At 32.9% G+C, this 14,332-nt stretch overlaps 1 protein-coding gene across 1 annotated transcript; it reads left to right on the forward strand.

Annotated features, from left to right (window-relative positions):
- The first annotated feature begins 6,734 nt into the window (after positions 1–6,734).
- Positions 6,735–7,823, forward strand: LOC145670016 (uncharacterized). The gene is made up of 2 exons (XM_081738359.1): positions 6,735–7,155; positions 7,484–7,823. The coding sequence occupies exons 1-2, from the start codon at positions 7,085–7,087 to the stop codon at positions 7,821–7,823; spliced, it is 411 nt and encodes a 136-aa protein (XP_081594485.1). The 5' UTR covers positions 6,735–7,084.
- Positions 7,824–14,332: the final 6,509 nt, after the last annotated feature.

The following is a 14,332-nucleotide window of genomic DNA, read 5'->3' on the forward strand; positions in this document are numbered from 1 at the left end:
ATTTAATATTATAGCAGACGCATCACATTAAATGAAACGAGTAAGTAAGAGGTGATACAAACGGATTTATAGAAAAACTTTGACACTTCCTGTAGTAGCATAAATGCTCTGAACCTTGTATTAGGTGATTAGTAACTTTCGTCTTTATGACTAACTAGATGAAATGTTTTGACAGTTACCTCATATTCATTTTTTTATTTAATATTAAAAATTCATTTAATCCCATTATGCATGGGATTAAAAACCACTCTACTTAATATCATTTAAAATTTTTGTGCGTAAAAAAAAAAAAAAAAAAAAAAAACAAAAAAAAACAAAAAAAAAAAAAAAACAAGAGAACACAATACAGTATTCTTTATTTTCCTTTTTCTTCAAGTATTAAAAGCCTTTTCAATTTTGTACCTTTCCTTTCATAAACGGAAACTCTACCTTTTGTTATCTTAAGGGACAAAAAATCTAGAATTGATGACGGCATAGGCGCCGACTTGAAGAAAATATTGGGGGGGGGGGAACAATGAATAAATATATCATTATATTCAGCCGCTTTCTATGAGCTGCTTAATGAAGGCCCCCTCCCCCTAGATCTCGGTCCGCTGCATCCGCTCCGCTGGAAAATTCACAACCTAATTCAAATTTGCCTAAAGGTATCAAAACAAATTCAAGTCAAAAATTTGGATACTTCACTGCAAGTTTGCGCACCACATTGATCTTCACTTATCATATCAATGCTGCCAGTGTTAGTTGAAGCTTCAGTGCTCTATTAAAATAAATTTTGAAAATGGCGTTTCCTATCGAATAAGAAGGCTGTTCCTAATATTGAATTAAGGCACACAAAGTTTACCACAGAAATTCTTGCTCCTCTTTGTTAATTCTTCCTCGAGTGAATTATATTGGGGGGGGGCGAGGTCCCCATCCTTAAATATTGAGGGGGCCAAAAGTGTCCCGCCCCCCTCCCAAAGTCGGAGCCTATGGATGATGGAATAGATATGAGGGAAAAGCTTGTATACCAACACACGAAATTCCCTCATACCTATTCTGTCTATCTATACAAAACTTGGTATACACATTTTTCATCGGTAGTATTTTTCGAGATACATTTGGATTATGTACTTTTACCCGGGGTTACTCAAGAGAGGTTCAAATTTGATGGGAAGGATTTCTAGAGGGAATTTTCAAGACATTCTCCCAATTTTCCCTATTCATGTACGTTAGGGGCTCCAATACTAGCACCTCTGGCAAGCTTGTTTCATGGTGAAGAGAAGGAACTATAAACCATGTCTTTCCAGTGAATAGTGTTGATGCAATAACTATTTCACTGCGAGTCTACGATTTTCTTTATACTAACAAGGGAAGATAGGGAGATTATATATCGAAGTAGAAGATGGTTTATACACCAATCGAAAGCACTAATGACGCCTATTACGAAACTGTAATAAAAAATTTTTGAATGCATATACTGTGCGAGTTATATGAACATACAGTGTGTCCAGAAAATCCGTTTTCACGCCTAAAAATCGCAAACAATGAGACAGATGCCAAAACAGGAAAATACGTGTTTGATCATTTTAAAAGTACAACGTATTAAAGCAAAAAGTGTTGTCCCAGGGCCACCCGTAGAGTCCCAGGCGGGGTCCAACTCAAAAATTGCAAAAGGTAGGGGTCAAGAAGCATAATGTTGGAACGCTGTTAGCAAATGAAAGAAGACGGAACAAGTCTCGACTCTCTAAAATTATCCTGTGCAAAATGGCGGCTGGTCAAAATGTCAGCGAAAACGTCATTGTAAAGTCTATGGTCATCCCCCTCGACTCAAAAAAAAAAAAAAAAAAAATGAAACTGTGAAACAGATATCAAAACAGACAAACATGTGTGTCATCTTTTCAAAAGTACAATTATTGAAAGCAAAAATATTTGTCCCAGGGTCCCAGACGGGGCACACTCAAAATTTTCAAATAATAATAATAATAATAATAATAATAATAATAATAATAATAATAATAATAATAATAATAATAATAATAATAATAATAATAATAATAATAATAATAATGTTTCCACTATGGATTTCTTTTCTTATGGGTTAATTCTCATTTTCTTCTTTTTTCTCGAAAATTTGAAATTGTGAGTTAACCTTGTCTTTCACAACAATTTCAAGTGTAGAAATGAAGCACTAACGTTAGGATTTGAAATAGTAAGAAAAAGTAAAGAAATACTGACCATGATATTACCTCTATATGTGATTGTTAATCCTAATATGCGATGAATCTGATTCTTGGACGTGTTTAAGTAAATAGCTAAAATCCAATGTCTCAATTTTCCCATATTATATCTGTGTCCATACCCCTACTTTACCAGTCTCAACTGTCATTAATTTTTAGTTCCATTTGAGCATTTTGTACATTTTTTTTTTAATTTTTAAAAGGTATAAAAGGCCTTTTATTTCTGTGGGTATTAGATAAACAAAGAAAAATTCGATATAAAACAAATTGTTATGAAGAGGACGCTTTTAAACTACATCCTTCGTAGGAAGGCTAATTAGATGGGACACATCTTGCGAAGAAAGTGTCTCCTTCATAACGCCATAGAGGGAAAGATGGAAGGAATGAGAGGAGTAGGAAGAAGAAGTTTGCAACTGGTCCATGATTTGAGAAACGGGAGAAAATATTGAGAGTTGAAAGAGGAAGCTGAAGATCAAGAAAGGTGGAGAAAACATTTCAAGACCCGAACCTGAGGAAACACACACCAGGCCCGTAGCCAGCCCAAAAATTTAGGGGGAAGGCGGTAGAAGTTAAGGGGGCCCAACCCAATCATATTATACTTCAGCACCATATTATAGTTCATTTGCAAGCCTATCGTGAAATTTTATTGGGGCCAGCCAAAGTTTAGGGGGGGGCGGGGGTGCACCGACATTGCGCAAATTTTCCCACGCTTATCTGTTGACACAGATAAAGCCTTAATGAGCAGGCAACAAAATTGGAAATTGCGAAAAAAATCTTGTGCAACGTTGCCATCATTACCATAAGTATATCGACTAATAAAAACAGTCACCAAAATGCAAGTCGTTTTAACAAAAAAAAAAAAAAAAAAAATACAAAGTAATGGATAACAATAGCATTTTCAGTCATCTATATTATATGTGTGCAATGGCGTCGTTAGAGAGGGTGACTGGGGAATGTGTCCCAGTCATTCATTTTCCGTATCATATCTAACTGTAAGATTAAAACTGTAAGAATATAGTTATTGAAAGCAAATAGTTTTGAAATACTGTAAGGAAAACAAACATATATAAAATAAACAATATATATAAATATTTCTAGAAGTTCTCTTGAAATATCGTGAACAGACGTTCGACCAATCAGAAATAAAGATTTGTCTATATCTTCCAGTTTTGGCCAATCAGAAACAAGCACTTGTATACATATTTCAGGTGTGTCTACCACATATCTTAATAACTATCCTTTCACCTTTCTATAAATGATACTTAGATTTGCATTTGCGTCTTAGTTGTTCTTAGGTACTGTGAGAAACATTTGTTATATATTACCTAGGTATTATCGTATAAATTGTTACAAGAATGAGTGGTCAGTGTATTAGAGATAAATAGGGCCCCTTGGCAAGAAAGCTCGCCCCCTTGAGTGATGCAGCAACTTATATCTACGTGTACCTCCTACATGCAGTTAGAATTCTAAAGCAGCATGTCGAATGTTGTGTCTCGCCGCGGTTTTCAACGAACTTAAAGAGTTCTGGTTTGGCCAATGGCCACCAATTAATATTGCTACCAAAGTGTTTACCATCCTCTTAGGTATTGATTAAGACCAATATCGTCTCTCTATGAATTACCGTTCCCATGATATTGGCCAAAAATGGCCGATTTCCAGAGATTTAAGGAGCATTATTTGAGGAACCGTAAGTCATAGAGAGGTCATATTGGTGTTGGTCAATATCTAAAAGGGTGGTAAATATTTTGGTAGCAAATAGTAACCGGTGGCCACTGTGCAACTGGCCATCAATTAATATCAGTACGAAAATGTTTAATGTTCTATTAGGGATTAACACTGATATCATCTCTCTATGACTTACCGTTCCCGTGATACTGACTAAAAAAGTTCGAATTTCTAGATATTTAAGCAGTCATATCTCGAGAACTATAAGTCATAAAGAGATGATATTTTGTTAATTTTTGCGAGAAAGAGAAGAGGGTGCGGATAAAAAGATTTACCTTTACATCTAGGAACAATTACAGCTATCCTTCCCGCTAGATCTCTCCATTCTTTTAAAGTTCGTTCTGGCAATGCTCTTAGAGCATTCTCAACTGTTTTATCCTGAAGATATTTACCGGACAGTGTACATTAGAAAGGTTTTGGACCTGAAATTGGTTTGTGGGCCTGAAAAGGGCCTCAGTTCTTTAATTACTGTGTATTTGCTTCACTCCCAGAGAGATAACAAAGCGTTTCCGTTAGCCGACTGTCGGCAAAGCGTGTTCAACGTATATGGCCAGAGCAAATGTTGAAAACATTCTCAAGATGGGTGCTGGTCCCTCCTTTGTTTGGACACGAATGAGGTTCGTGAACTGTACGTTTTGCTGTTTTAATGCATCTCTGATGTTATCTATGTTGGTTGTGGTTGGAACACCTTCTTCAGGAAAGCAATGCATCTCAGCAATTCTTCTCTGCAAAGCTTATTCTTCTCCGTTGTGCACTCTCCCAAATGTCACCAGCAACTGTATGTCAGACCTCCTCAGGTTCTGTTAAAACCCCGAACGAATTGCGGATATAATAAACCAATAATAGAACAAGCCAATGAGGAACGAGAATCACAACGAGCCAATCAGGATCGAGAATTAATCGCAAGTTTTAGTGAGGAGGGTAATATAAACAGGAAGCAATAAACTGGAGAAACATAAGTGAAACTTTCAGAATGGAGTTTACATTGACGAAAACAGAAAAAGGTGTACCTTGTGTATTAATGGGAGGCTTTAAGTATCGTTTCTTTCGCCAAGGAAAAAAAGGCTCAAATTGGAGGTAAGTTAATGTAGTACATAATTTTTGCATGTATATAAGCCTATAGCTTGCTAAGTTATGCAAAGCCTACATTAGTATTTTCAGTAGTCAGCTTGACCTATATTTTAGTAAGTTCTGTAAGCCTATATTAGTATTTATGCTAGTCAATAGGATCCATATATACTTTGTTAAAAGATGTAACACACTATTAGTATTAATGTCGGGAAGTTGGACCTATATTTTGTTAAGTGATGTAACCTATATTAATATTTATGCCATTCAGTTGCTTCTATACTTTGATAAGTAATGGAAAGTTACATTAATATCCATGTCAGTCAGTTGGGTCTATATTTTGTTAAAATATGTGTCTAGTCCCTATTTTAATATTTATGCCAGGCAATTTGTCCTATACTTTCGTAAGTGAATAAGTAAGCCTGCATTAGTATTTATGTCAGTCAATTGGACCTATACTTTGTTAAAAGGTGATGGAAGATATAACATTTTTGCCAGTGAAATAGTGAATACATTTTTCTTTAAATAGTAAGTTTAGAACACGTGATACGATTTAATTATTATTTCCTTTCTTTCAGATGTACTAAGAAAAGCTGTAATGCTAGTATAACAATGGATGAAAATACAAGTGAAGTTTTAGAAAGGAAAGATATTCATAATCATTGTGAAGATGAAGATGGTGTTCAACGGCATTTTCTTAGAGAGAATTGTAAGCGACGAGCCACTGAACAATTGAACGAGAAGCCAAATAAAATTATAAGGCAGGAAGTTTCAAAATTGGAACATCATGACACACTTGATCATAAAGAAATTAAAAGATGCCGAGACGTTATTTATAAAAATCGAAGAAAGGTGACTCCTCGTCTACCCAGAAACACCGTAGAGGCTATACAGCAAATGGTTCAGAAGCAGGATGATATAGCAATTGACGGAGAAAGATTCATCTTTGTTGATGATGAAGCTAATATAATTCTTTTCACGTGTAAGAAAAATATCGAGTAAGTATAATTTCATTTATAACCATTAACTTTGAAATGAGTTTCATTTACAGCATCAAGAAGTAGAATAGGAAGTAGTTGCTTGAACAGAAAAGTTCCTTTTTCCGTCTTATTTCCAAATTATAGTAAAATAGTTTTTTTTTTTTTTTTTTTTTTGATTCTCACAAAATATATCGTAACATAGCATTTCACCTAACGATATGACACTACAGTCTTGTTTACTATTTTCTTTTCTGACACTAATCTTATTTTCTTTTCAGTTTTCTGTGTGAGTTCAGCGGGTTAGAAGTATTTGCAGATGGAACTTTCACTTATGCTCCTAAGCATTTCACACAGTTATATACAATACATGCATATAAAAATTGATATTATCTACCTCTATGTTTTGCATTTTTGCCGAAGAAAGACAAGAATACGTATGTGGCCATGTGGAAGATGATAAGAAACTTAGACAGTAGATTCGACTTGAAAATCATTTACGTTGATTTTGAAACAGCTGCTCACGAAGCCATCAAGAATGTGTTTCCAAATTGTGACATTCGTGGCTGCAGATTCCATTTGGGACAAACATGGTGGCGGAGGATTCAAGCCGACAATGATCTGCGACAAGCATATATGGATCCAAAATCTGAACTAGGTATTATTGATATTATTATGGTCTATTATTCTTTATTATTAATTTAATAATACCATGTGGACTTTGTTTTGTTATATATTAATACAGAATACAGTTGAAAATAGAATCTTATTCTGTTTGACTGAAGAATCTTAATTCAGTCACCATTCTTAAAAGCAAATAAACTGCTGTTCTAATAATGTACGAAATGAAGAAATTATAAAGCCAACAGTAAGATCCATCAATTTCACTACTTTCCCAATGCTTGCTTATTCTAACAAATTATTATTATTATTATTATTATTATTATTATTATTATTATTATTATTATTATTATTATTATTATTATTATTATTATTATTATTATTGCTTTTCTTACAGGTTCATGGATAAAGGCATTTTTTGGGTTGCCATATTTACATCCAACAGAAGTATCAGATGCCTTTACTCAACTAATATCAATGACGCCGGATGATACAGGGCATAAATTTTCCGATTACGTCCTAGAAAACTACATAGAAGACGGTTGCAAGTAAGTAGCTTCCTTTTGAATTTCATCTATAGTAGCACATGCTTCAATAACTCTTAATACTGCAAAAACTGTTGTCCTAGTTTGAACACAACATTAATGGTTGTGCTGATATGGTATTTTCTCTCAATGCAACTTAATTATAGTGAAATTTTCTTCTGTCTTCATGTAAGACGTAGATTAAAATGCAGGTTTTGATAGTTGTAAACAAATTACGGACCAAGACTATAAATATTTCTTGAATCTAGTGTTATAAATGTTTTAGTGTTTTATATAAATTGTCAATAATTGTGTGCATGAACTAAGGATCTTTTTATTTTATTAATTTTAGGTATCCACCTGTCATGTGGGCGTCTATACCATCCACGATGCGTCGGACGACAAATGGACCAGAAGCTTTTCACAGACATTATAATAGTCAATTTTACTTCCCTGCTCCTGATATTCATACGGTGATTTCTGCTTTGTTAGAGATCCAAACGGAAACTGCCATGAAAATAACGTCCATATTAAAAGGAATTTCAAAGGCCCAAAGACCAGCAGAAGTCAAAAGGAGCGAGTTTGTCATGAGGAAGTATGCTGAGTTCAGGAATTCGCAGAGAAACTATGAGAAGGAACGTATGACATTTTTAAAAGCTGTAGGATTTAAATTTCAAGCATTCAAACTGTAAAATGAAATTTTCTGTAAATAAGTATGTTGCTTTGTAAATATTAGAATGCAATAAAATATATCTCATAAAGGAATAGCTTTATACATTTCATTTCGATGCAAAATTTCACACAATTCCTTAAATCCTGTTGTTGGCAACGTCGCGGCGGAAATTTGCGCAATTTCAGCACTTTCTGCTCCTCGTTAATAAGACATAAATTACTTAGATTATCAACGATCTAATCTTTAGAAAAATTTGCGCAATGTCGTTGCACCGGGGGGCGGCCCCGTAGCCCTCCCGTTGATTCGGGCCTGACACACACACAAACACATATCCAGAAACATACACTGAGAAACACACAACTCCTATTAGTCCCAGGACCTGCCGACAGGCAGAATATTTCTAATAATAATAATAATAATAATAATAATAATAATAATAATAATAATAATAATAATAATAATAACAATAATAATAAAACAAAATGTAATTTATTCGTTTTTATATAGCCTATTTTAAAATACAGTAAATGAAAAAAAAAAAGATTTCATGAACCTTAAATTTGACTTATTTTAATGGTGTTTTTCCTAATATACCAACCAATGTAACCCAGATTGCATTTTCAACATATTGTGTTGAAAACAGATATGATGAAAAAAAAGGAATAAATGAATATGATAATTTGTAAAAAAAAATAGTAATAGTGCTTAAATGAATCATAAAAAAGCCTTAAAAAGTAATCAAAAGGAGCCATTAATATATTTTTCCTTTGTTATAATAACTTGTCCTAAGGCACAACGGTGATAGAAACTAATGAAACTCTTTAATTGCAAAAAAAAAAATAAATCATAAAGCACTTAATTTAAAATTAAAAACTAATAAAATTTGGTAGTATAATGGGGATTCAGGCTGGCAGAGCTGAAGAGTGAAAACGGAGGAAACAGAGACGTCGTTTTTTTTTTAGCCATGTGCAAAGAGACTTACCTTGGGCTTCGGAAAAATGAAATGAAATCTGTGAGTTTTACGTCCCACGGTTATGCCGGTTAGACTAAAGGAGACGGTGATGATGAGTAATGAATGAAATGGCGGAATGAAGAAAGTGGGAGGAAACGGGAGAACCCCGGGAAAATCCACGCACATGGTGTTAGCTCAAACCAAGGTTCACTAGTCTAAGCTTTCTAAGTTTGGTTTCCTAGCATAATTACTTTTTTGTAACATATAACTAAGATATGCAAATAACATCATTAATATTATCTTATATATGTTAAAATTCACTTTGTGTGAATAAAATTGTAATTAAGCATTTCGAAATAAAGCAGGTTCTTTTACTTAATTTCTACAAAATAAATAAATAAATAAGTAAATAAATAAAACCTCCCTCTTATGCACAAATACAACAGCGTAAGATACTGTTTCTCAGTAAATAATATAATCTAAAATCATCTACCACACCTAACTAAATATAATTATTTAATCATTTTTATTAGTCAATATTTTCATTTACGACAAAACGTTGGAATGTTGAGAACACAACACAATAGAAATTATTAAACTTCCAAACTATGCTATACACACGTATGTAATGCCCCGCGTTCTGCGAGGACATTACAAAAGTTAAATACTGTTTCATAATTGTTTAATTTGTTGGTGAACAGGGTCTAATTCTGCACCATAAAATTTCAACACAAAAAGGAGAAAGTAAATAAAATTAGATGTTATAAATTATTCTTTTGTTAAAAAATAAACTAAAAAAAGTGACATAATTTGTTAAACTGTTAAGTAAAGGTACTAGTTTTCAAATAATAAATTGTGGAATTGAAAATGTCTGGAGGATTTTTTCAAATATATGACGATTTGAAGTGAAAGTAAAACTATAATTATACCTAAAGTTTATTTGTAATCTGATCTAAGTGAGATGGAAATTGTAAAAATGAGGTGCTAATAGTTGAACCCACTCCGGGTTCTCACTAATAAAATCAGATGTCTTGTAATATGATCTAAATTCTGGTTGGTACTTTTTCTAAATTTTAAGTAAATGATGACCCATTATCTGTCTCAAAATCAGCAGATGGTATTGCAAGACTCACCAACTTTTCTACGTAAGATGTTGCTGACAAGATTAATGATGATGGTGAAGATGTTTGAAGTCGACTAGAAGATATACACATGTTTCATATGTAGTGCCATCTTGGGAATCTTGTGCTGGAGCTGTTTTCTTTTAATTGCTTGAGTATGTTGAGGTATGTTTATTTATGAGTAGAATAACGCAACGAAGTGAATTGAAAAGATGAAATATTTTATTTATGTTACCGAAGATTGTTATAAAATAATGAATATTTGTGATAAATAATAATTCTATAGATATAAAATAATGAAATAATGAAATAATGAAAAATAATAACAACACACAATTCTAACTGAACTGTTTATTTTATTTAGCATTTCTATTGTAATATAATATATATTGTATTTTTTGACGTAGTTTGTAACGCTCATCCTGTAATTATTAGGGAATAGGGCTGATTAGTATGTTGTTTAGTAAACATTATGCTTATGCATTATATTCGCTTTCGTAGACTTTTATTATTATTTTTCATTATTTCATTATTTTATATCTATAGAATTATTATTTATCACAAATATTCATTATTTTATAACAATCTTCGGTAACATAAATAAAATATTTCATCTTTTCAATTCACTTCGTTGCGTTATTCTACTCATAAATAAACATACCTCAACATACTCAAGCAATTAAAAGAAAACAGCTCCAGCACAAGATTCCCAAGATGGCACTACATATGAAACATGTGTATATCTTCTAGTCGACTTCAAACATCTTCACCATCACCATTAATCTTGTCAGCAACATCTTACGTAGAAAAGTTGGTGAGTCTTGCAATACCATCTGCTGATTTTGAGACAGATAATGGGTCATCATTTACTTAAAATTTAGAAAAAGTACCAACCAGAATTTAGATCATATTACAAGACATCTGATTTTATTAGTGAGAACCCGGAGTGGGTTCAACTATTAGCACCTCATTTTTACAATTTCCATCTCACTTAGATCAGATTACAAATAAACTTTAGGTATAATTATAGTTTTACTTTCACTTCAAATCGTCATATATTTGAAAAAATCCTCCAGACGTTTTCAGTTCCACAATTTATTATTTGAAAACTAGTACTTTTACTTAACAGTTTAACAAATTATGTCACTTTTTTAGTTTATTTTTTAACAAAAGAATAATTTATAACATCTAATTTTATTTACTTTCTCCTTTTTGTGTTGAAATTTTATGGTGCAGAATTAGACCCTGTTCACCAACAAATTAAACAATTATGAAACAATATTTAACTTTTGTAATGTCCTCGCAGAACGCGGGGCATTACAGTTTACCGGTGGAGCCTTAAAAATTTTATCGTAAGATAAAATTTTGAATATATCAACCTAAATATTAACATTTTACAACGCACAATTTCTGTTGATTTTCGTGACTATATAAGGTCCAATTAATTTTTTCCTGAATTTACATAATTATTTTCAAAACTTAAAATGTGTTATTTTACTAATTTTTTAACATGGTAATGACCAGTAAATAACTTTAATAATCAATTGGTGGTTCAATTAACAAATTTCTCAATAGTAAAGAGGAATAAACTCCAACATTAGATGAAACTCTAACAATAAATATATTACAATATAAGTTCAAATATAAGAGTTTCCAATTATCTTTATCCTGTGTCTCTAAAAGATTCCTTCTTCTTGTTTAGCATTTCCTTTTGGCATTTCTTACTTCTAACAAACTGCAGATATATGCGTCCCATTGATGCGATATCTACAATTTCATTATTCGATTGTCGTCTCCATGTGGTTTTTCTTCCATCAGTCATCTTTCTTATACATTTCTTCCTCACTTCTTTCCAGTGTAAACAGTGTTGTTTTCTTTTTTGAGCTCTGTCGTCTTCCACGATTGGAATGCCTTGCATTTGGCAGTTTCACCTTATATTTCTTTCTTTTTCTCTTCCAACCAAACCGAATCATAGTATTTCTCCTCAGTTGGAGCCTGGGAAAGACGTTTGTATATTTCATCCTTGTAGTTTCAGTATCGCTATCTCTCTGTTTCAGTTCATTATTTGACGCGTTATTTTCTCGCTCCGTTTCTTCAGTTACACATTTCTTTCCCGATATTTGACATGTTTCGTTCATTACAGATTCATTTTCAGTCAGAGGTGTGGTTTCATTACAACATTCTGTTCCATCTTCTATACCACATTCTTCGATTTCCACTTCTTTGGCTTCTAGTTCTTTCATTCCAGTTTGGATTTCTTCTTCTTTATTTACTTTCCCAATGTCAAACTCATATTTCAGAACAACTATTTCTTCTTTTTCTGGACATTCTTTAGGAATTTCTCTCTCTAACCTCACGATCGATTGATTGGTAAGTTTTCTAAATTCTTTTAGAGTCTCGGCATGTTCTCCCTTCAAATCTTGTGCAAAATTCTGAACGTCACCTCTTAATTGGAAGAGTTCTTTCAAAATTAAGTCAAATTTATTTTCTATCCTTAAATTTGGTTTTATGTTATTCGTTATAAACGTCTCTTCTTCCTCTTCACTCGAATTCCTTGCCTTTGGATTGTTTACACATTCCCATTGTTCATCACTATCATTGACAGAGTCCTTTCTCTTATTCACTATACGTGACATTCTTTTATTTCATCAATTAACCCATTTGGGTTCCCACTAACATTAGAATACGATGTCTACTAAATTTCAAATCTTACTTGTTTCCAAAAAGATCACTAAAACAAATTTAGACACATCAATTCCCCAGGTCTGAGACTCCGAACATTCTGCAGTCGAATCTCTCTCAACACAAGGTACAGATAACTTTCGACCTTCCATGATTCCCCTTGGAAGAATTTACCTCTGGCGCCTTCTGGTAAATGCCTGCCAAGATTCATGCTCAACAAGTTAGTATATCGACCTTCTTACACCGAAGCAATGGAGATTCAACTTCATAGATCCTGATGCTGGATGTCGCCAAATTTGTCCTGCTCTCCCTCACTTCATCTACAACGTAGACGTTATGGGCAAAGGTGAGAAGCTTCTGATGATGTTAATGCGCAACGTAAAAAATTTATTGCATAAAGTCGTCCAACGCAGAATTCAAAGAAAATCGTGCTAGGCGACTTTGAATGGCCCGAGTCGCCAGCTTAAAGCATAGCTCCAAGCAACAGTAACGCATCCAAGTTTTTAATATAGAGAGCCCGTACCCCAAGGAATCGAACAGTAAAATCACAATTAAACATACCATGAAATCAAAGTTATAAAATGATAATTAGGATTCAATAGATTATTGTATTGATAGCACCTGTAATAAAATTTGTTATTACAAAATGTAAATTTACAAGACAAGTATATACATAATATAATATCACATTATCTGTGCATATTACTATCTCTTCGCTCACTGATTATCTTTGATTCGTTCATATCCAACAACATATTCATATCCAGCAAGACCATCAAGATAAGGTTAAGTTCTTCATATCTTGGTAGTTAGTATCTAGTTAAATACAGATCCTTAGCTTGGTCAGTTATAGTAATATTTTGCCCATAATAATCAGGAAATTGCATTAATTAGTATACAGCTGTAGTTAACAATATCGCTGGTACTTTTATTTGTTCTCTTAAACTTTTTGCAATTACTTTCCAAAATTTCATATTTCATTTTATATCAATACTCATCATTATTAGCATACAACATTTATTAAACTTTGCAATATATTATACGTAAATTAACATACCTCAATCTTAATAGCAAACAATTAAAAGAACACGGCTCCAGCACAGAATTCCCACGAATAAATTGGTAACACAGCTGAAATATGTATATTTCCTAATAGATTTCAGGCATCACTACCATCATTGACCTTATTATCCTGAAAGTTGTTGGATCGAAAATTTGATAATACATGCAAAGCCACCTTCTGATTTTGCTACAGATAACGGTTCAATATTTACTTAAAATTTTGACCAGGCTCCAATAAAATTAAATTTCGTAGGAAATCATAGGAGCCATATTAAATTTCGTAGAAGCCTGAATATGTTGTTGGATATGAACGAATCAAAGATAGTCAGTGAGCGAAGAGATAGTAATATGCACAGATAATGTGATATTATATTATGTATATACTTGTCTTGTAAATTTACATTTTGTAATAACAAATTTTATTACAGGTGCTATCAATACAATAATCTATTGAATCCTAATTATCATTTTATAACTTTGATTTCATGGTATATTTAATTGTGATTTTACTGTTCGATTCCTTGGGGTACGGGCTCTCTACATTAAGAACTTGGATGCGTTACTGTTGCTTGGAGCTATGCTCTAAGCTGGCGACTCGGGCCATTCAAAGTCGCCTAGCACGATTTTCTTTGAATTCTGCGTTGGACGACTTTACTGCAAAAATTTTTTTTCCGTTGCGCATTAACATCTGAAGGAAGAGCAGGACACGTA

This window comes from Thermobia domestica, chromosome 14, assembly GCF_964235325.1.
Source record: "Thermobia domestica chromosome 14, izTheDome1.hap1.1, whole genome shotgun sequence".
NCBI lineage: Eukaryota > Metazoa > Arthropoda > Insecta > Zygentoma > Lepismatidae > Thermobia > Thermobia domestica.

Excerpts from the sequence above, each read along its gene's own strand:
- LOC145670016 (XM_081738359.1), top strand. The coding sequence starts at position 7,085 with ATGACGCCGGATGATACAGGGCATAAATTTTCCGATTACGTCCTAGAA. Across the intron at positions 7,156-7,483 it reads TACATAGAAGACGGTTGCAA|GTATCCACCTGTCATGTGGG; the intron begins GTAAGTAGCTTC and ends TATTAATTTTAG.